General features: G+C 58.1%; 1 protein-coding gene across 1 annotated transcript; it reads left to right on the plus strand.

Moving 5' to 3' along the window:
• Positions 1–1,196: 1,196 nt before the first annotated feature.
• LOC113407694 (calcium/calmodulin-dependent protein kinase type II subunit beta-like) lies at positions 1,197–18,402 on the plus strand (the record flags this gene model as incomplete). The annotated part of the gene is made up of 2 exons (XM_026657130.1): positions 1,197–1,277; positions 18,308–18,402. Coding segments are annotated over exons 1-2 (160 nt in total), but the record flags the coding sequence as incomplete, so codon positions are not given.
• Between the last annotated feature and the right edge of the window lie 3,086 nt (positions 18,403–21,488).

A 21,488-nucleotide genomic window follows, 5' to 3' on the forward strand; every position in this document is an offset into this window, starting at 1 on the left:
TGTTTGTTTTATTTAAATGTGCCTCTTGCTGTGTATTTCTGTTGGAGGAGGCAAGGTCAAGGGAATGCACCTGGCACTTGGAGCAGAAGTGGGGGCCTCTGGGCATGGGGGGGGGCTCTGGGGTGGGTGTCTAGGAGTGGGAGGCTCTGGGTGGGTCTGGCAGCGCTGCTTGGATTGGTGGTGGTGTGGGGGGGAGTTTGCCACACAGGCAGGGACCAGGCCCCGGGGCAGCCCTGTCTCGGGCACTGATCTTGCTGTGTAGAGGGTCCATCACCCAGAGTTCCACCGTGACCAGGTGAACCCCCCTGTAAGGGCCTATGAGAACCTGGATGGTGGTCCTGAAATATCCTTACAGCCGTGTGGCCCCCGGCTCCATCGCTTCCTGGCTCTAGGTGCAATAGGCTGGCATGTGGGGGTGCAGAGTGATGGGCCCACCTCTCTCAGACTGGGCAGCAGTGCTATATTGTGCTTTAATGGCCCTTTATCGCCCAACCCCATGACCTCTGGATCCGGGGGTGAGGGGCTGATGCGGAAGGGAGGGGCCCTGTCCCAGGGCAGAACCAAGGTGCCCCCTCCTTAGTAGAGGTCCTGGCCTGTATTTTTGCCTGGCTGGCCACAATAAGAAACAGAGACCGGTCAAGCAAAAACCAGACCACATTCACCATCTCCCCCCAAGCTCCCCTCCCAGTGGAGCCCAGGTCCCAAACACCAAGGGGTCTGTGTCCCTCTCCGTCTCCGGGAGGGGCCCTGGCTCCGTGGGGTGGGAGTGGGGAGGGGCTAGAAATTGTGGGGTCTGGGAACCCTGGGGCTTTTGGGGGGGGTGCACTGGGGGGCTGGTTCTAAGGGGGGATCTCTGTGAATGGGGAGGCTCCTTGGCTTCTGGTTGGGGGGCCCCTAATGATGTGGGGCTGGCACTGCCCCCTCCACTGGGGGTATTGTGGGGTGCCCCGAGGGCCCCTGGGGGGGCCTGACACCACCCCATGCCCTGGGTGCGGGGGGTCGCTGGGCTGGCCGTCCCCCTCCCCGGGCTGCGGGGGTTCCCGGGGGGCTGGCCCTTGCTCCTCCGCCGGGGTGGGGGGACTCGCCGCTCGCAGGGAGCCTCGGAGCGCAGCGGGCTGGGTGGCTCCTGCCCCCGCCCCTGCCAGCCCCTCCCTCCCCCGCTGCCAGGCGGAGCCGGAGCCCAGCTCATTGCGGAGCGAAGCGGCAGCCGCGATGGCAACCACCGTGACCTGCACCCGCTTCACCGACGAGTACCAGCTGTACGAGGAAATTGGCAAGTAAGGAGCCGCGTCTGGAGCCAGCGGCGCGCCCGCGGCCGGGGCGCCCGAGGGGGGCTGCGCCCCTCGGGGTGGGGAGAGCTGGGGGTCATTCCCCTCCCCCGTTACAGGGCCTGGTGGGAGGAGCCGGGGGTGCTGCCCCCCCCGGCACCGGTGCGGGGCAAGGGGTGCGCTCTCCATTGCGCCCTGGGCGCACGGGCCGGGGGGGAAGCCCCGCGGGGGTGGCTGGAAGGTGGCTGCTGGCTCTGGGGTGTCACCGTGCTGGGGGTTCCCTAGTGTGTGTGTGGGGGGGGGGAGCCTGGCCCAGGCTTCTCTGGTTGCCAGCTGCCCCCCTCCCCCGGGGGGGCGTCCTACTACTTGCCATGTGCCGGGGCTGGGCTCGCCCGGCCGCGGGTGGCAGCGGGGGCTGGGGGCTCGCTTGCCGGCCGGAGCTCGCAGCCATGACGCATGTTGCAGGAGGAATGGGAACCATCTGGAGAATGGCACTAGCCCTTCAGCGGGTCCCTTGTGCCAGAAACCCTAGACCCCCCCCCCCGGCTCCCCTGCGGCGCTGGGTCCTCCCCGCCCCCCCTCCGGCTCGGGCTCGCCGCGTATTTATAGGCTCCTGCAGCCGCGCCGGTATTTTTAGGCAGCCGGTTCTGCGGGGCTCACCCAGCCCCCTCGCCCCCACTGCAGTGGTTTGTCTGCCTGGTCCGGCGCAGCCCCGGAGACCGGCCTTCCCCAGCCTGCTCCTGCTCCTCGGTCATGAGTTGCATTTAGAAGCGCCCCCCCCCCCCAACAGGCATCACCGCTGATTTTTGGCTGGGAGGGGGCGCTCTTGGTGATGCCCCTGGGCTGGGGAAGACTCCACCCACCCTGGCACCCTGCCCCAGGCTGGCAGCAATCACCCCTCTTTGCATTCAGGGCCATGTGCTGGCGCTGGAGGAGGGGAACTGGGAGGGGGGTCCCCCCCCAGAAGATCAGTGCGCCCTGAGCTCTGGAGTAGCAGTGCCACAGAGCGGGCAGCCCGTGGGTGCTGGGCAGGGGGAGGAGCTGCCCTGGCAGGTTGGTTCAGCGCCCCTTCCCCCCCCCCCCGTGCCTACAGGTCACTAGTGCCCAGCTGGGGGCTGGCATAGCTGCCCCTCCAGTGAGTAGGGGCTGGAGCTGCCATGTGTTCCCTGCTGGGGTCTGCCCTTGTGCCACTGGGAGAGTGCGCGATGTGGGCACCCTGCCATCTGCACACCCACGTTGGGACCCGGCCTCGTGCCGGGGGGCCAGCGCTCAGTGCTGCCTACTGAGGGGGCTTTCCCCACCCCAGCTGCCCCCCAAGAGGTCCGGCTGGTGGGGAGCATCTCCCTCTGCATGCCAGTGGCGTACATTTCACACCCGTGCTCCATGGCTGTCAGAAGTCACTGGCCTTTTGGGGCATCTCCAGGCTGAGACCTCTTAAAGCGGCCCGGGTTTCGGAGAGCTGGTGCTTGGCAGTAGCCCAGACTCAGGACCTCTTGGGGTGTCTCAAGCTGAGCAGTGAATTTGGGGTGCCCCAGTTGAGCCTCCCCCCCCCAAACTGGGATAATCTTGGCCCTGCCATTTCGCAACCCCTGAAAATATTCCATTCCTTGCAAACTGCTCCATCTTTAATGCAAGTCTGGCTACCCCATAACGACCTGTCTCAACGCCCCCCTGCATGCATCCCTTCCCAAAGGCCAGCAAACAGACATGGACTTTGCAGCGTGCCTGGAAGGTTTAAACATCCTACAATAATTCTCCTGCTGCCCCCTCCCTCGCCACTTGGCTGAGCTGTATGGATTTAGCTCTCACCGTCTTTCCTTATAACCCAGCTCCCAGCCGTCTGCGTTGCTTGGCTGGGAACCCCTGCCAGTTTTTCTACATCCGCTACTTGGACGGACGGCGCTTTGGGGTGGGAACTCTTTTGGTTCCGTGTCTGTCCAGCGCCTGGCACAACAGGGTCGGGCCGGGACAGGAGCCTCTAGGCGCTCTGTGAATGCTCGTAGTAGTTGGGCGCCCAGAAACGAACACGAGATGCCAGGTGGGCTCTGCCCAGAGGTATAGAGAGAGATTGTCCCCTCCTTGCTACAGAGAGAGGGGCCGGTGGCTGGGTCATAGGGGGGACCGGAATTGGTGTCTGTGGAGTGACACTCTGTGACCCAGGGTGAGTCACCCTGTCTCTGTGGGCCTCCGTTCCCATGTGTTCACTGGGGATACCAGCTCTGCCCTTCTCTCCAGAGGTGGAGCGAGGAGGAGAAACAGGCTGAAGATTGTGGGGTGCTCAGAGACATAGTCATGGTGGTCCCAGGTGTTGAATGTGCCCTGGAAGGGTGCAGAACATGAGGCGTCTGGGAGGGACGGAGCTGAGGGCACATGCTGGGGGTATGTGTGTGTGTGGGGGGGTCTTTGCCAGAGCTGTATAGAGAGGGACCCTCCCTTCCTGCTGCAGAACATGACTGCTGGGCTTCCGCGTTTCTCTGGAGGCTCTTTGACAGGCGTGAATTCGGCAGAGCGAGGAGGTAGCGTGGGCGCCGTAACGGGGCCTGCAGAAGGGCAGCAGTGGGACTGACTTCCAGGGCCTTGGAAACGAAGGTCAGGAGCCCGCCCCCAGAGGAGCTGGGGAGCGCTGTCCGAGGAGAGCCAGGCACTGCAGGGCTGCTCCGGAACTGGCTGGCGTGCTTGTCGGCGAGCCTTCCTCCGAGCCATCGTCGAGCTGCCGGGGAGGCGCCTGGCTACGCCCCCAGCTTCGGAACAGCCTCCTGGAGGAACCCCTTCGATGTGTCAGATCCCAAGGGGGGCTTGCTGTGCTTTCGGGGTAGGCCATGTGGCCTCGCAGCCGCCGGAGACTGAGCCCCGGAGGCTCCCACACTCCTGCTTCGCACCACAAGCTCCTCCTGCCAGTCGCACGGAGCCAGGCTCCCGGGGGAGACAGGAATGCTCTGCAGGGAGAACGCACCTCGCCCGGCCTTTGCAGCAGGCGGGTTTGTTAGTCACCTGGAAGGCAGCGCAGGAAGTCCTGAGGTTGGCCTAGAGAAAGGAAGGTTAAAGTGTGCCCATCCAGGTCGGCCCAGAGAAGACAGTAGTGAACTTCGTCTCTGGCGCGTACGTCTCTCTCCCCCTCAGTTTCCAGGTCAGCCAGCGCTTCCCCTGTTCATTCCACCTGCATTTATGTCCCTTAGTCTTCCCTGAGAGCAAATGTAATCCTTCTTCCTCCCACTCCTCACTGGGTAGCCATCCAATGTGTGGGGAAACTGAGGCATAAAAATACTACAGCAAATTCTCACTTTGGCACGCTTGGCATGTCCAGGCCTGAGGACTAAGCCCCCTGCAGGGACACAGCAGCTGCCCCACGGGTGCTGAAGTGAGGCTGCTCGTGGACCGTGGTGGAGCTCGGATACCAGGGTGATGGGTGTGTTCGAAATAGCTAAGCAGATCAGCAGTGGCTACCAGTCTGCTCAGAGCCCAGTGCAATGGGGGGGGTCTCTTCGTGAGCTGTGCCCAGCCTGCTTGGAGAGCTGACCCGGCTCCCTGCCCCTGGCTATGTGTGGCCTGCTCTTGATCCCCAGGACTTTCTTGGTGAGGCTCCTATTTACCCATGCCGGGGGTGTCTCCGCTGAAGTATGCCCCCCGCTATCCTGTCCTTCGGGTGCACCAGGCTTTGATCACTTGGGGGACTAGGAGGGTCACTTTTGCACGAAGGCCCTTTGGCGTGGAGGGGGCTGGCGGGTGGTGGCGGGGCTATTGGGCAGCACGTAGATCCCGGCCCCGAGGCAGTTCGGCCAATAAATAATAGCCAAGCTGGGCTGCGGGGTGTGCGACCGCGGGCCCTCCCCCCGCTGCTGTGCGGAGCCCTGTGGAATAAACAGTGGGCGGCTTCCAGGAACCATTCGGGAGAGGCTGGGGCTGCTGGCCGGGGCAGTCGCCTGGCTCCTGGGGTGCAGGCCCTGCCTGTCTGCCGCCCTGACGCATGCTCGGGGGCCTTGGGCTCGGAAAGGAACGTGGCCAAGGGAGTGAAAAGCAGCAGCTGGGCCGGCGAGGGGCGTTTGTGGGCCCAGCACCTCTAAGAGTATGAAGCAACGAATGCCTGGCTCTGACGTCTCACTCTCCACCAGTGGGTTTCAAAGTGCTTCATAGGTGGGAAGACTGCGGCCCAGAGCAGGGAAGTGACTTACCCAGGGTCACCCAGCAGGCCGGTGGCAGAACCTGAACCCAGCTCTCCAGAGTCCCAGTTGAGTTGCTCTAGGCACTAGGCCACGCTGCCTGTCCTAGCGTAGAGAGGTCTGTGAGGGCTGCCCCCAGCTGCAGGGCCTTATGGCGATGTCTGACTCCTCACCCCAGCTACCGAGGCGTGAGAGGGTCTCCTTCGCCAGCTCCGGGAGCTTGTCCGTCAATGTGCAGGGAATCAAACAGAGCATTGGGAGGGGATGGTGGCGGACATACTGCAGCGAGCTGAGTGCCGCTGTCAAGGCCCATTCCAGTGCTATGTCTGCTACCTTCGGGGCGAAGACGGGTGGAACAACCAATGAATGACGCAGGCGCAAGATGCAGGGGTCTAAGATAGAACAGGTGCGCCGATATTTACCCTTCATCATAATACAAGCACAAGGGGCCGGGGAGTGGGACCGAAAGGCAGCTGGCTGAAACCATTATTACACATTATTGCACGGGAAAGACAATTATTGCACATCGGGTAATTAGCCGGTGGAACTCACCGCCGCAAGATCTGACCGAGGTCTGGAGCTCAGTGAGGTTTGCGAGAGGATTGGACAGTTAGCTGGACAGTGAAATAGACAGTTCTCAGTTACAGGCGTTAGCAGCTAGGTATAAAAGAAGGGGGTCTCATCTAACACCCCAGCCTGGCCTCAGCGCAGGAACCAGTCTCTAGGGGGAATGTCCCCATGGGCAGGTTTTTCCAGAACTGGTGGCTACAGGGTGCCAGTGTCTGAGACAGGAGTGGGGCCCCATGGCTGATCTGGCCTGGAAGTGCCTCTGGGGTGAGACCAGTGGGCAGTGTGGGGCTGCCCTGACTAGCCCCAAACCCTCTGGTTGATCAAAGTGCCAGCCCTGGGCGCTGACGCAACCTTGGCTAGGCCCTGGCACCTGTTTAGAAGCTCGCAGCCTCTCCCAGCTCAGGCTTCCCCTCCCTGCCCCAGCTCACCCTGCCATTTTTATCCTATCCCTGGGCTGTGGTGCCAGTCAGACCAGCTGGGAGGTGCCAGCCTCCCTCTCATGCAGGGCTCTGCCAGCTCCGGAACAGATGGCTGCTCCAATCACCCTCCCTTTGCCACTGCCCATCCGCTCTCTGTGACTGCTCCCTGCCGGGACACCTGGCATCTCGCTGAACTGCAGCGGCTCTGGGCCCCTGCTAGCCACAGGCGGGTGCTCGGCTCTGGGAAGGGGTTTAACGCTCTGCCTTGGTTGCGTTGCCCTGAGACGCTGGCAAGGCCCTGTCCTTCCCTTGCCCTCTTCCCCGTTCAGCTGAAGGCTTGTTAGCCGTTTGGATCGGAAGAAACAACAGCAGCAGCGGGGGTGTGAGCAGAAATGTACTCAGTGCCTGGCTGGGCAGCGCCTCCGGGGGATGACAACACTCTCATGGAGGGGGGGGCTGCTGTTCTGTGGGGGGAGAAACTGGCCCTCGGGGGGCTCATTCGGCCCTGCAGTGCTGGGAAGCTGGGGTTATAGGCCACGCTGGGCCGGTGCTGTGCACCCTGGGCGGTGCGTCCCGGGGGGGCCGTAGCCCGGGGTTAGGGCCGCGTGGATCGGGGCGTGAGTGTCTGCGCCCCTGGCTCTGTCGGCCCCAGGGGAGTTGGTGGTGGTTCTGCCTGCCAGGCTGCGGGGAACTGGGGAGTCCCAGCGAACGCAGAGCGGGGTTAGCGCCATCGAGGGGATTACAGCCGGGCCCCAGAGGGCTTGGAGCAAGGGCGGCGCGTGGACGACATGGCCCGGCCCGCGGTGGAGTGGCGCTGCCAGGTTGGGTTATGCCACGAGGGGACAAAGGCGATGGGCAGCACAGCAGTGGGGGATGAAGGCGGCAATGAGCAGTGATTGAAGGGGGAGCCCGGCCTTGGGTGAGGTTTGGAGAGGTTCTCGGGGCTGCAGAGGGCAGGAATTAGACACCGGGAAAACCCTCTGGCGCTAGCCGTTCTGCAGGGCCAGGAGCAGGGTGGGGCCTGCGAGTTGGAGGCCCCCAGCCCCTTCCCCAGCAGAGCATCTGCGGGCAGCACGTGGGGCAGAACAAACCGGACCCCGGGGGACCCCTGCCGGCCCTCTCTGCTGGCTCGGCCAGCCCGCTCCTTGCACCAACATCGCTGGCTGCGTGCCCGGGATGGGACATCTTGCTCCGCGAGGGAGCAGAGTGCGCAGGTCCCCTGCCCCTGACATGCCAGCTGCCAGGTGTGGAAACGGGAAAGCTGGCTGGCGAGCCAGGGCTTGGTGCAGAGGCAAACCAGTGCCGGGGCAGGATGTGAGCCTGTTCCTTTCCATCACCGCCTCCCCCGGGGAATAGGCTTGTTTCTGGATGGAGGGGGAGGGCTGTCACTTGCTGCGGCTGCCCCTCTGTCCCGCGAGCAATGCAGCTGGCTCTGGAGGCTGGTCAGGGCCCCCCTCATTCCACCCAGAGGAACTCCTCGCTCCTGCCATCCTGTGCCCCTGCCCAGTGCTTCCCCCGCCCCGCCTCCCGTCTTCCCGCCCACGCTCGCTTCCTCGCCCCCTGCAGCAATCCTCAATCCGGGGCACCTGGCGTTTCCATGGCAACAGACTGCGCTGGCAAACACAGGCTCATAACGGCACCGTGTGCTGAGGCAGCTGCTGCTGCTCCGCACTGTTCCTGCCCTCGCTTGCCGGGTTTTCTAATGCAGCCAGCCCAGGGCACCGTGCATGTCGCCGCAGGGTCGGAGCCCCAGATCCCCCGGCCACCTGAGAATCTAGGTGTTAGCAGTACAGAGACTATGACACACAGGGAGGCTCCTGAAGTAGCTGACTCTCTCCAGGAGGAGGCAGTGCCCCCTGCCCCTGTTCATTGCCAGGATTGTCAGCCATAATCCTTCCCCAGCCCTTTCCATCTGCAGGCTGGGCCTGCCTTAGTGTTAGCGCAGCGTCATCGGCCTCTCGGAGCCTGCAGCGAGGTTGGTTTCATTACCCCCCCTTTACAGAGGGGCAGAGCAGGAATGTGGCACGGGCGAGGTCAGACCTACCTGGTGGCAGAGTTGGGGAAGAACCCAGGAGTCCTGGCTCCCAACTCTGTGCTTTAGCTCCCGCTTGCCCAGATCAGAGGCATCAGGGACGCTGGGCGGTTCCCTCTTCCTCCTGTTCTCGCCAGGGTGCCCGTGCTGGGGTCTTTGACCCACTGCTTGCTGCCCACCCCATTTTGCTGCTGTTGGTCCCAATGGGAGCCTCGCTGGCTGGGTTGGTTCTGAGCTCTCCCCAGGCACCATCCCAGCCCACCGAGAGCCGGGTGTGAGCGTCTCCCGGGGCTGGGTTCTCTGGGACAACTGGTGCCATCTTTGCAGCGGGTGGGGCCCGGGTGCCTGCGGGGAAGGGCTGTTAGAACGGCAGAAGGGGGGAGCAGATCACCTGGCAGGCCCAGACTGTGTCCTGTTCAGGGGGCCTTTCCGAGCTGGTCTGGGCTTTTGGATTTGGGGGAACAGATGTGCTGATGCTGGAGAACTGCTGGGGGACACCCCGAGCCTGCCTTGCCTGAGGAGGGTGCTCAGAGAGGTCGCCCTGCATGGGCCTTGGGGGCAAGGGGACTTGCACAGAGCCAGAGCCCCGTCGCTTTGGCCCCTTACCACCAGCCGAGCCTCCGCTTTGAACTCTAGTTGAAGGGATGGGGATGCCAGATCTCCCCACTCCCCGACACCAGATCTCGGCCACAGGGCTGGTGGCCATCACACTGACCTGTACTGTGCTCTCCCTTCTGTATGCACCCGTTGTCTCTTGTCTTGCTTATCGGCTCTCCAGAGCGGGGAGCATCCCTCTGTTCTGAGTTTGTTCAGCGCCTAGCACGATGCAGGCCCTGCTCTGTGACTGGCCGGTGTAGGTGCTCCTGTAATTCACGAGGCAGTAATGTGTCCTGCGGGATTGCTGTTCTCAGCATTGTTGCTTCTAGTTTATGGTTGGGGGGGGAGGCTACGAGCTTTTGGGGGGGATTCCTTCTGTGACGAAGTGGGAATGTTCTTAATGTTTTCTCTGAGTGCTGTGTGGGTGCCTCAGTTTCCCCTATGCATTTCTTGAGTGTCTAGGGGGGTGTGATTGTCGCAGAGCCCAAGAGGGCCAGTGTGATGGTGTCTGCACAGAGAATGGCCAACGCCCTGTCTCCTGGCAACTGATGGCCTGGGCCCCTCCTCTGCAAAAGTGCCAACGGAAGGTGTTGGAGAACAAAGAGATCAGGTGACCTCCTGGCCCGGGAAAGAGACAAAGGCCAGAGGACCAGTTGGAGTTTTTTCAGTTTGGGGCTGGCTGAGAAAATGGAGAGGTGCCCAGACAGGGCTCTGGCCTCCCTAGCCCCCTGCTTCCCCCAAGATGGACCTGACTGAGGGAGTCCTGTTGTCTGTACCTGCAAGACCTGTCTTGGGCTGTGTTCCTGTCATCTAAATAAACCTTCTGTGTTACTGGCTGGCTGAGAGTCATGGTGAATCGCAGGAAGTGGGGGGGGGGGGCAGGGCCTTGTCTCCCCCCACACTCCATGACACCTTCTGTGGAGGGGGCTACCGGATTGGGCTCTGCTTCTGGGCACTGGTGCTGGGGGGTGGTGAGGGCAGAGAGGAAGGGTGGCCCAGTGGCTAAGGCACTAGCTTGGCCCCAGACTGACTCCCTGGGGGGCTGTGGGCTAATCACCGAGGCCCAGAGATTTTAAGGCAGTCAGGTACCTAAATCCCTTTGGGAATGAGGTGTCAGCTCCTAAACCCATTAGGTGTTGCAACGCTGAGCGTAACGGTGCCTGGAAACCTTTATAAACCTGGGCCTTCGTCTCTGGACCTCGGGTCTCCCCTGACTCCAATGGGATTAGCAGGCCAGCCCTGCCGCCTGGGGGCGTGGGATGGTCCATATCTTGCAGTGTACTGCCAGGATGGGGCTGGAGGAGCAGCCTGATAGACAGGAGGGGCTCTGATAAAGACCCCGTTGCTGGGTGAGTGGCGGTTTCTATGCTTTAATATGGGGGAGGCGAGGGGGCCTCTCCCTTGCTCTCTCAGGGACAGTCTCTCTGTTCAGTCCATGCAGGCTGCTGTTTCTTGCTGACAGGCCAGAAGCGAGAGCTCCTGGGATAGATCCTTCTGCACCTGAAATGCTGGGTGCTGACCAGGCTTTGGGGTGAGGGGAGCCCTGCTCTGGGGGTTAAATACTCCGTGGAACTTCGGCCGTTCCTGTAGTTGATTGCTAGTCAGGGCCGTGTCCAGGGATTTCACCCGGAGCAGCTGCAGACGGGCTCTGGTTAGTCCCCGTCCATCCACCCCCACCCCTTCCTCGCACGCTGGGATCGGACCACTCCCCTGGGCACAGGAGGGGGCTGGGACTGGGATCAGTGCAGTAGAGACGGAGGTGGGCTGGTCTGAACACTGAGCGGGGCACACAGATCAGAGGCGGGGTGGGGGACAGGTTATTCCCCTGGTAGGGAGAACCTGGTCAGAAGGTCTGTGAGGTGGATGAAATAGGAGCTGGGGTCTGCGTGTCTAACTGGATTCAGGAAAGTCACCAATGCCATCTGCCGAGCGGGGGCCGTGCCTCCCATTGGTTCTCAGGCCGCAGATCTGGGCGCTGCAAACGCTGATTAGACACTTAAACTGGCCCTTTCCACCATGGAAGAGGCAGTAACACCGGGGACACGTAGGCTACAACTGCCCTGGCAATATCAGGACCGGGAATTGCCAACGGGCGCAGCTGCCCTGGTTCCTGCTGTAGTATAGACAGGACTCCGGCGTTTCACCTCTTTGTTGTCTTAGAGCCAGCCTTGTCTACACTACAGCTTCTGCCAGTGGAGCAGCGGCCTGGGGCAGTTTTGGGGCCCGGTCTGTGGTGCAGACAAGGCCTCCGGAGGGCACAGCAAACCTGGCAGCACAGCTGGCCAGCACAGTTTGGGGCTCTGTACCAGGAAGGATCAGGTCACAGAGCAGGGAGGAGGCAATCCAATGGAGCTCTGATGCGACTGTCCCTGAGACACAACATCTGGTCCTTGGTGCCTGCTTACCATCGAGACACAGAGAGGCTGGAGGGGGGAACTTCCCGGGAAGGCTCGGCGAAGCGATGGCTATGGGAAGTCTGCAGACACCTGCTGGGGCGGGAGGAAGAAGAGGAGTTACCGAAGGTGATACCAGGGGGGCATGTGGAGCACCTGGCATAGAGGGGCCCCGAGTCTTGATACCGGTGCATCTAAACTCTGCCATAATCCCCCTGTTAACTCCCAACAGTTCAGACACCTAGGGACACAGCTGCTGGCACCCTTTGGGATCATGCCATGATACCAGGGCAGCTTGTTCTGCCACGTAAAGATGGAACCTGAGCGTGTTCTCTCCATGGTACTGAAATGTGTTGCTTCTTTAGAGGTTCGTTCTGGCCTGGCCTGAGCCGCTGGAGAACGGACCGGGCACCTAGCAGATAACTTCCCTAACAGAATGTTGGGAATCATTAAGAAAGGGATAGATAATAAGACAGAAAATATCATATTGCCTCTGTATAAATCCATGGTACGCCCACATCTGGAATACTGTGTGCAGATGTGGTCACCCCATCTCAAAAAAGATATATTGGAATTGGAAAAGGTTCAGAAAAGGGCAACAAAAATGATTAGGGGTATGGAACGGCTTCTGTATGAGAAGAGATTAATAAGACTGGGACTTTTCAGCTTGGAAAAGAGACGGTTAAGGGGTGATGTGATTGAGGTCTATAAAATCATGCCTGGTGTGGAGAAAGTAGATAAGGAAGTGTTATTTACTCCTTTTCATAACACAAGAACTAGGGGCCACACAATGAAATTAATAGGCAGCAGGTTTAAAACAAACATAAGGAAAAAGCAACAAAGAGTCCTGTGGCACCTTATAAACTAACAGACGTATTGGAGCATAAGCTTTCATGGGTGAATACCCACTTTGTCAGACGTCTGAGGAAGTGGGTATTCACCCACGAAAGCTTATGCTCCAATATGTCTGTTAGTCTATAAGGTGCCACAGGACTCTTTGTTGCTTTTTACAGATCCAGACTAACATGGCTACCCCTCTGATACTAAACATAAGGAAGTATTTCTTCACACAACGCACAGTGAACCTGTGGAACTCCTTGCCAGAGGATGTTGTGAAGGCCAAGACTAACAGGGTTCAAAAAAGAACTAGATAAGTTAATGGAGGATAGGTCCATCAATGGCTATTAGCCAGGATGGGCAGGGATGGTGTCCCTAGCCTCTGTTTGACAGAAGCTGGGAATGGGTGACGGGATGGATCACTTGATGTTTCCCTGTTCTGTTCATTCCCTCTGGCGCACCTGGCATTGGCCACTCTCAGAAGACAGGATACTGGGCTGGATGGACGTTTGGTCTGACCCTGTATGGCCATTCTTATGTCCCCTCTCCTCTCTCTGACCCGAAGGAGCCATGTGCCCAGCACAGATATGAGGAAGCCCTTGAGGAAGGACAGCTCAGTGGTTAGAGCACGATCCTATCCCTGGTCTGCTACAGATTTCCTGTGTGGCCTTGGGTGGGTGTCTCTGGCCATCAGTTCTCCACCTGTACAATGGAGATGTACGATGCCTTGCTCCAGGGGACAAATCCCTTGCAAGGTGCTCGGATAGATCGCGCTGCTCGTTATGTATTCGTAGCCCCTCGGAGCCACACGGGTGGGACCAGGACCAGGTGTGGCCAGTGCTCTACGGACACAGAGCAAAGACCCAGTCCCTGCCCGAAGAGGGCAGCTGAATTCCCAAGGGCTCCCACAGTCCATGGCCCGGAGGGTTGCTTTGCCCTTGTGACCTCCCTGAGGTCAGGGCCTCAGGAAATCAGCCAATGGCCTATCTCAGGCTGTTCTTCTCTTCCAGCCAACCCCTTGGTGGCTCCTAAGTCCAGAGGTTTGGAGCAGAAAATCTCGCTGATCAGGGTCAAAAATCACCCACCCTGCGCACAGCTTGGGGAACGAGGCCCTGGGGGGGAAATACAGGGCCGGGGGAGCAAGCCGCTCCCTGCAGCCTCTGGCTGGGCGTAGCTGTTGCTATCCTGGTGTATCCTGCGCTATCGTCGGGCCAGCTGCCACGTCCCCGTCTGGGAATCCCCCCGGCCCCACCTCCGTTAGGGATCTGGTCTGCTTTGCCTGCCCCCCTGCTGGTCACGGGGGAAGCCCCGGGGCCGCTCTCTGCAGATTGCCTTTCTGTTGCTGCTCTTTGAAGGTGCCTCTTGCTGCCTGTGCTCCTCCCTCTTTTGAAGGCGTTTGAGCAGAGCAGGATGGCCCCGTTTGCCCATCAGTGCCTGCCGGCTCTGTGAGCGGAATGGGCCACTGCCGGGTCTGGGCAGAGCCTTTCCGCTCAGCGCTGCAAAGAAAGGAGGAGCCGCGGGCAGAAGATCATTAGAAACGCTCCCAAGCTGAAAGCCTCGTGCGGGGATCCCGTGCCGTGCGTGGCGGGAATCGCTCCACGGGCCTCACGCAGCATGGCCTGGCTTCCCCTCGGCTGGGTGCCGCTGCTTGGCAACTGGGGCCCCTGTTCCATGAGGCGTCGCTCCCTGTAGGGAAGACTCAGGGGGAAGTAACTGAGATGTGGGCCCAGAAGAGACTTGGCAGGGAGAGGCGGGGGGGGGGGGGGGATTGATTCCGACTCTCATGCTCCCCCTGCAGAAGGTGCCCAGGTTTGCTGAGATGGGTTTCTGCTGGGAGTTCTCTCTGCAGTCGCTGTTCGTGCAGCGCCTAGCACAGAGGGGTCCTGGCCCATGCCGGGTGCTCTTGGCACTGCCGCGATCCAGACAATAAATAAGGGAGGAAAGGGAGGGCATGTAATGGGTGCATGCAGGGAGAACGGGGCGCCTGGCTTCGCTCTGTGGCTCTGAGCCCCCAGCTAGTCATTTCATCCCCCAGCCGGGATAGCCAGATGCGTATCGGGGCGGCAAGGAGCATTGGGGGGGGGGTCTGTCTCCATTCCCTGTGCCCCAGGAACCCGAGGTGCCCTTTGCCTTCCTGCCCAGGCAGCAGCTGCAGAAGTTTCCATTGAAAACCGTCACCCCGCCCTCCCCACAGGTCTCTGCCCAGGGCCGATCTAAACTGGGCCAAGACCCCTGAGGAGGGCGGGGTGAGCGGTTCCATTGGAAATGACTTTTTGCTGGGAAATGGCCTTTCATTTTAGTTTTCAAAAAATGGGCCAAAGAGACCTTGAAATTGAAACAAAATGTTCCGTTCGCCCTGAAATTATTATTAATTAATTATTATTATTATTATTATTTGCTTGTCACTGGAAGTTCTGGCAAATCTTGTTTTCGGGTTGACCAAAACCGATTTTTTTCTCCGAACTTCCAGCAAACCGGAAAAGCCATCGGTCGCCCTACTCTGCGTGCAGGGGTTATACACCTGGGGGTGCTGGAGTTACTGTGCTCAAAGCCATAGACACATCCCGAATCTGTGTTCTGCCCCCTTCGGGCAGAGCTCAGCCCTGTTAGGTGCGAACTGTGGCCCTTCCCCAGCCCTTGTTCCCCCAGACAGGCATTCACGAATCTCTGATAATGAAGCTTATAATTCTGGGGAGCTGCAGCTCTTGAAGAAGCAGCAGTCTCTGGGGAGCAGCTGGGTTGGGCAAGATGATGTGGAGTGTGACAGAGTGCTGAGAGCTAACAGCTGTCCCAGCACTCCGGTCACTTAAGCTCTGATTAGTTTCCCCTAGAGAAGACTTGAGGGAGGAATGGAGAGTACTTAATTACCTAATCAGAGTGCAGGCTGGCTGGCTAAGGAGGTGGCTGTCCCATCAGCTGGGAGGGGTGGTTAAAAAGCACAGGAAGGAAGTGGCAGAGGGAGAAAGCTAGCAGAGCGGAGGGGAGAAGGGATTGCAGAAGGGCAAGGTCTCTCCTGGGAGAAAGGGCTGTGGTTTGAAGGACACTGTAGGTGAGGATCTCCTGGGCAGGAGGGGAAGCAGCTGCCCTTTTCCATGGCAGGATCAGGGCTGGCTAGTCTACCCTTGCCAGGCTGTGGCAACGTGAGGCCAACAGCACGTGATCTTTGGAGCTGTGATTGATTTACTAGTGGTGCTTCCCTCATGCAAGTTACCTCCTGGCAATGCAGCCACCTCTGGGGTGGAGGACAGAAGCTGGTTGCACAGCAATGACTGTAGCAAAGGGGAGAATTTAGCTGGGGCTCCAAGGTCTTTAATGCCCACCCAGAGCCACTGGCTTTTCTTAAGGAGACCTCCCAGCTGGTCACAATGCAGAGCGAGAAATCCAGGAGCTAGGGACGCCAACGCTTTCCCCTTAGAGCGCTGGCTTGGGCACCTGGGGAACGCTTAGCTCTGCAGTGATCAGCATCGGCTTTTAGAGAGCCTCAGCCAGGCTGCGTAGCAACTCTGGCTATCTGCCTGCATTCCCAGGAGCAAATCCCCCCGCTGCCACTTGCTGACAGTGCTTTCTAGACCCTCTTTGGCTGGACCTGGCCTGCGCTGCCCACCTTTGGATGCTGATATCTAGGCATTAACAAGTAAACACCACCCCCATCCGTGAAAGCCGCTTTTCCTGATCCAGAACAATCCTGGAAAATCTCGCATTGGCACGTTTGGAATTTCAGCATCTTTTGTCCTTTATCCTTTTGAGGGGGGCACCGTCTCCAGATGAGCTGCTGGGGAGCGAGCTGACCAAACACCAGCCAGGCAGCGGGAGAAGGGCCGGGTCGGAGCGGTCTCCTCGCACCTGGTTTTCCCCGTGTTCAGGGAATTCTGTTTCCTGATTGGGGAATTGTAACGGGGGAGGGAAACGTGGTTTAAAAGCAGTTTGGAAGTGTAGTTAAAGAAAAACAGACCTGCCCTAGGAACGGAATCGTCCAGCAGGAGTGAGTCTGGCAGGGCCTAAGATGGATATGGGTTTTTTGGTGCAAAATACGCACCATGGAGACAATTTTCAAGAGTCAAAGGGTAAAATTTTCAAAGTAATGAAGTGACCTGGGAGCCTAACTCTTCTTTTCAGGAATGATGTAGACATTTAGGGTATGTCTCCGCTGCAGTTAAAAACCCACGGCTGGCCTGGGCCGGCTGCCTCGGGCTGTCTCATTGCAGTGTGGGCTGTAGGACCCTGCAAGGGGGAAGGGTCCTGTAGCAGGGTGGTTACCCCGCTCCTGCCTGGGGGGTTTAAAAGAGCCCTGGCAGAGGGCTGGGGCAAAGGGAAAAGCTACTGGGCTGATTGGGGAAGCAGCTGCAGCTGGGCCACGCCCCAATCAGGCCTCAGCTGGCCTGTATAAGAAGGCTGGGAGCCAAGAGCTCAGCAGTCTCTCTGAGTGCACAGAGAGAAGGGCCTGGCTGCAGGGAACTAGAGCAGAGTACCTGGGTGGAGCAGGGCTGGGGAGCTCCAGCCTGGAAAGCCCCAGGCTGCAGCCTAGGAGAAGGCCAAGGGGTACTGGGGGTTGCAGAGGGCAGCCCAGGGCTAGGCCAAGGCAGCAGGTCCAAACCCTCCTTGCCAGTGATGAGTGGCCTATACTGCAGTCTGCCCCAGGGAGCGGGGGCTAGTTGATGACTGGCAGTGGCCTTATTCTGAGGTGAGGTAGGGATAGTGGGTGGGGGTTCCCCAGGGAGGGGAGACGCTAGTACTGAGGGGTGTACTGCCAGGGGGCAGCACCCCACATACAAGGGCACCGGGGTCCGGGAGGGATATGGGGCCAGAGGACAGGTGGATCACCAGCCTGCAGGGGGCGCTCCAGGATACTGGAAGAGATAAGTCCCGAGATGACCAGCAGGAGGTGCCGCAGGGGTGAGTCCAGACTGTCTACAGGTCCCTAAACATCTACCCTACAATTAAACAGCCCCTTGAGTCAGCTGGCCTGGGTTTTTCATTGCAGTGTGGCCCTACCCTTATGAGCCCCGTTCCAGTTGGCTGTCTGGGAGGCAGAGGCAGCTGAGTGCTAGGGGGCCTGATTGTCAAAGACGCAGAAAGGCACCTAGTGAGATACAAAAGTGCCTAAGCAGGTTAGGTGCCTAAATCCCATGGGAGACAGGGTGCCTGACCTGCTTAGATGCGTCTGACCGTCCTACTAGGCACTCTCCTGCGTCTTCAGGCACCTAAGTAGCTTGGACAGTCTGGCCCCAAGTCACTTTTGAAAACACGGTGAAGGGTGTCTCAGTCACTGAGGTTGCATTAGAAAATTTTTACCCTGGAGCTCCGAGCTCCTGCCTTCCTGTCTGAGGGCTGCTCGGTGCCTGCTGCCCTTCTGTCCCCATGCCTGTCTGCTCTTTGGGGCAGGCCCTGCCGGTATCTGGTGTGTCGTACAGCACCGAGCGCAGCAGCAGCTAATTGCTGGTTGTCCCGAAAGGGGGTGGGGTGGGGCTGCTGGGGTGTGTGGGAGCAAGTGTGTGGGGGGTGAGTCCTGTCCAGCTGCATTATGGGGCGCTGATGGCCTTGGCTTGGGACCAGGATTGATGGGGGTTTGGGGGTGATATGCTAATGTTCTTTTTTTTTTTTGCAATGCATTGTGGACTAGCTCCTCCTTCTCAATGGGAGAGGCTCCGCCCCTTATGCTGGGAGAGGCTCCGCCCCCTCAAACGCTGTATGGAGGGAGCCTGTGCCACTGAACATCAAGCAGTCCCTGGGTCACCCCCGTATAGTGGGAATACCCGCACCGCGCCCCCCCCCCCCCCCAAAGTGCCCTCCGAATCCTGCAGGCCTTAGATCCTCCGGCAGGGCGGCTCGCACACCTGCCCGTCACGGTGCTGAGTCAGAGCTAGTGCCAGATGTCCCCGTGTCTTGTGCTGGTTACACTGAAATATTAAGCCAATGTGATAATCAGCAGCCTAAGGGCCTCTCCAAACCGGCCCGGTGGGCTGCTGCTGAGCTCTCCTGGTGCGGAGGTTGGGAAGTTAGTTTTTTTTCTCTCTCTCTCTTTTCCTCTCTCTAGGGGGGCTTTCTCGGTCGTGCGACGCTGCGTCAAACTCTGCACCGGCCATGAGTACGCAGCCAAGATTATCAACACCAAGAAGCTCTCCGCAAGAGGTAGGCTCAGCGCTTGGCTTGTTTCCCTTCCATGGCTGCGCCGACTGGAAAATCTGCCGGCCTCCCCTTCTCACCTCCGTGGCCGCAGAGGGGAGGGGGGGATCCTTCGCTAGCCATTTGCGGCCGCGCCGCTGGGGGTGTGGGCTTTAAGGGCAGGTGACATGATGATCATTTTGTCTGACTTCCTGCATTCGCACTGGCCCCAGGGTGGTGTGTGTGTGTGTCGATTCTCCTATGCGGGTGACACTATCACTCCCACTGATTTCATTGGGAGCCGGATCGAGCCATTTCGGTGGTTGCCTTTAAAGAGTCAGCATTTGCCAAAACGGTTACCCAGCAGTAAATTGAAAATCACCTGTAATAGACATGAAATAACTCCAGTCGGTATGTGGTACCTGTGGACTTTCCTGACCAACCGCTGTCTCCGCGCTTGTTGTCTCACGATGGACCTGACCTGTTCGGCACGCGCCCACAAAGCTGTCGTGGTCTATGGCTGAGTTGTAGGAGAAGGGAGGGTATGAATTCCGCAGGCCTGTTTTGCTTTGCTAGGATGACATATGAAGTTTCATGACAGTCTTTTAATGTGAAGTTGCGGAACTATTAACTATGGTTTGTAACCTGTCCTTTAAATCGGCTTCTGTACCCAATGCCTGGAAGACAGCTAATGTAATGCCAATATTTTAAAAAGGGCTTTAGAGGTGATCCCGGCAATTACAGACCGGTAAGTCTAACATCAGTACCGGGCAAATTAGTTGAAACAATAGTAAAGAATAAAATTATCAGACACCTAGAAGAACAAATTGTTGGGCAAAAGTCAACATGGTTTCTGTAAAGGGAAATCATGTCTTACTAATCTATTAGAGTTCTTTGAAGAGGTCAACAAACATGTGGACAAGGGGGATCCAGTGGACAGTGTACTTAGATTTCCGGAAAGCCTTTGACAAGGTCCCTCACCAAAGGCTCTTACGTAAATTAAGTTGTCATGGGATAAGAGGGAAGGTCCTTTCATGGATTGAGAACTGGTTAAAAAACAGGGAACAAAGGGTAGGAATAAATGGTAAATTTTCAGAATGAAGAGGGGTAACTAGTGGTGTTCCCCAAGGGTCAGTCCTAGGACCAACCCTATTCAACATACTCATAAATGATCTGGTGAAAGCGGTAAACAGTGTGGTGGCAAAGTTTGCAGATGATACTAAACTGATCAAGATAGTTAAGACCAAAGCAGAGTGTGGAAAAACTTCAAAAAGATCTCACAAAACTAAGTGATTGGGCAACAGAATGGCAAATGAAATTTAATGTGGATAAATGTAAAGTAATGCATATTGGAAAAAATAACCCCAACTGTACATACAATATGATGGGGGCTAATTTAGCTAATCAGGAAAGAGATCTTGGAGTCATCATGAATAGTTCTCTGAAGACGTCCACGCAGTGTGCAGCAGCAGTCAAAAAAGCAAACAGGATGTTAGGAATCATTCAAAAAGGGATAGAGAATAAAACAGAGAATATCTTACTGCCCTTTTATAAATCCATGGTAGGCCCACATCTCGAATACTGCGTACAGATGTGGTCTCCTCATCTCAAAAAAGATATACTGGCATTAGAAAAGGTTCAGAGAAGGGCAACTAAAATGATTAGGGGTTTGGAATGGGTCCCATATGAGGAGAGATTAAAGAGGCTAGGACTTTTCAGCTTGGAAAAGAGGAGACTAAGGGGGGATATGAGAGGTATATAAAATCATGAGTTGTGTGGAGAAAGTGAATAAGAAAAAGTTATGTACTTGTTTCCATAATATAAGAACTAGGGGCCACCAAATGAAATTAATGGGCAGCAGGTTTAAAACAAATAAAAGGAAGTTCTTCACACAGCGCACAGTCAACCTATGGAACTCCTTGCCTGAGGAGGTTGTGAAGGCTAGGACTATAACAGGGTTTAAAAGAGAACTGGATAAATTCATGGAGGTTAAGTCCATTAATGGCTATTAGCCAGGATGGGTAAGGAATGGTGTCCCTAGCCTCTGTTTGTCAGAGGGTGGAGATGGATGGCAGGAGAGAGATCACTTGATCATTACCTGTTAGGTTCACTCCCTCTGGGGCACCTGGCATTGGCCACTGTCGGTAGACAGGATACTGGGCTGGATGGACCCTTGGTCTGACCCAGTATGGCTATTCTTATGTGCTTAACAGAAATTGCACTAATTCCTCAAAGGTGTCACGAGGCGGGGGGGCGGAGGGATGGGCACAGATTCTCGGTGACTTAGACTCTCTGTTCCTCACTTCCCATTTGTACAATGGAGATAACTCCCAGGGGTGTCTGAGGATAAATGCATTGAAGACTGTGAGGTGCCCAGATACCATGGTGATGGGTGCAGGAAAAGTACCTGCGATCCCTTACTGGCCACGAGCCTATTCCCCTCTGGCTTGGCTCGCCTGCCTCTGCTCACTGAGCCTGTTAATTCTCAGCCATCCTCCCTCTCCTCCGGAGGGAGACGCGTCCCTACTGTGTTTGCGACCTCACAGTCATCTCCGTGGCTACCGACGGTGAGATAACAACCGTAGCGCGTGACCCCAGGGCCGACTCCGGCAGCTGGAGGATGGCGCTGGTGGGAGAGAAGGGGCCGTGCTGAGTGATAAATATCCCTAATAACAGCAAAGGGGGCCTGGAAAAGTACTGGCCCAGCTATGCTCCCTTTTGTACCACGCTTGCTGCTGGGGGCCCGATCCTGAGCAGTGCTGGGCCTCTCCAGGAAACAAATGGGAATTGAAGGGGGCCAGGGCCATGCTGCTCAGGATCAGGCCCATCCATCTGCCTTTAGGGACAGGCCCTGCTGGCACTGTGTTGTGAAGCTGTTGGAGTTCACGGGCTCTTAGAAAACAGCTGTCCGAGGGTTCTGCACGTGCCGGTGTGTGCGACGCCTGCCTGGAAGCTGGAGAAATCACAGCCTCTCTCGTGGGCACAGCGTCTGGGTAAGCGTCGCTCGCCTCTTCCCAGCTCTCTGCTCCCCCCCCCGCATCTTTCAGCACTTCATTTATCTTAATGCCCCCCCCGGGCTATTATCCCTGTTTTACAAATGGGGACTGGAGGCC

The sequence above is a fragment of the Terrapene carolina genome, unplaced genomic scaffold (assembly GCF_002925995.2).
Source record: "Terrapene carolina triunguis isolate 2854851 unplaced genomic scaffold, T_m_triunguis-2.0 Scaffold51, whole genome shotgun sequence".
NCBI classification, from domain to species: domain Eukaryota; kingdom Metazoa; phylum Chordata; order Testudines; family Emydidae; genus Terrapene; species Terrapene triunguis.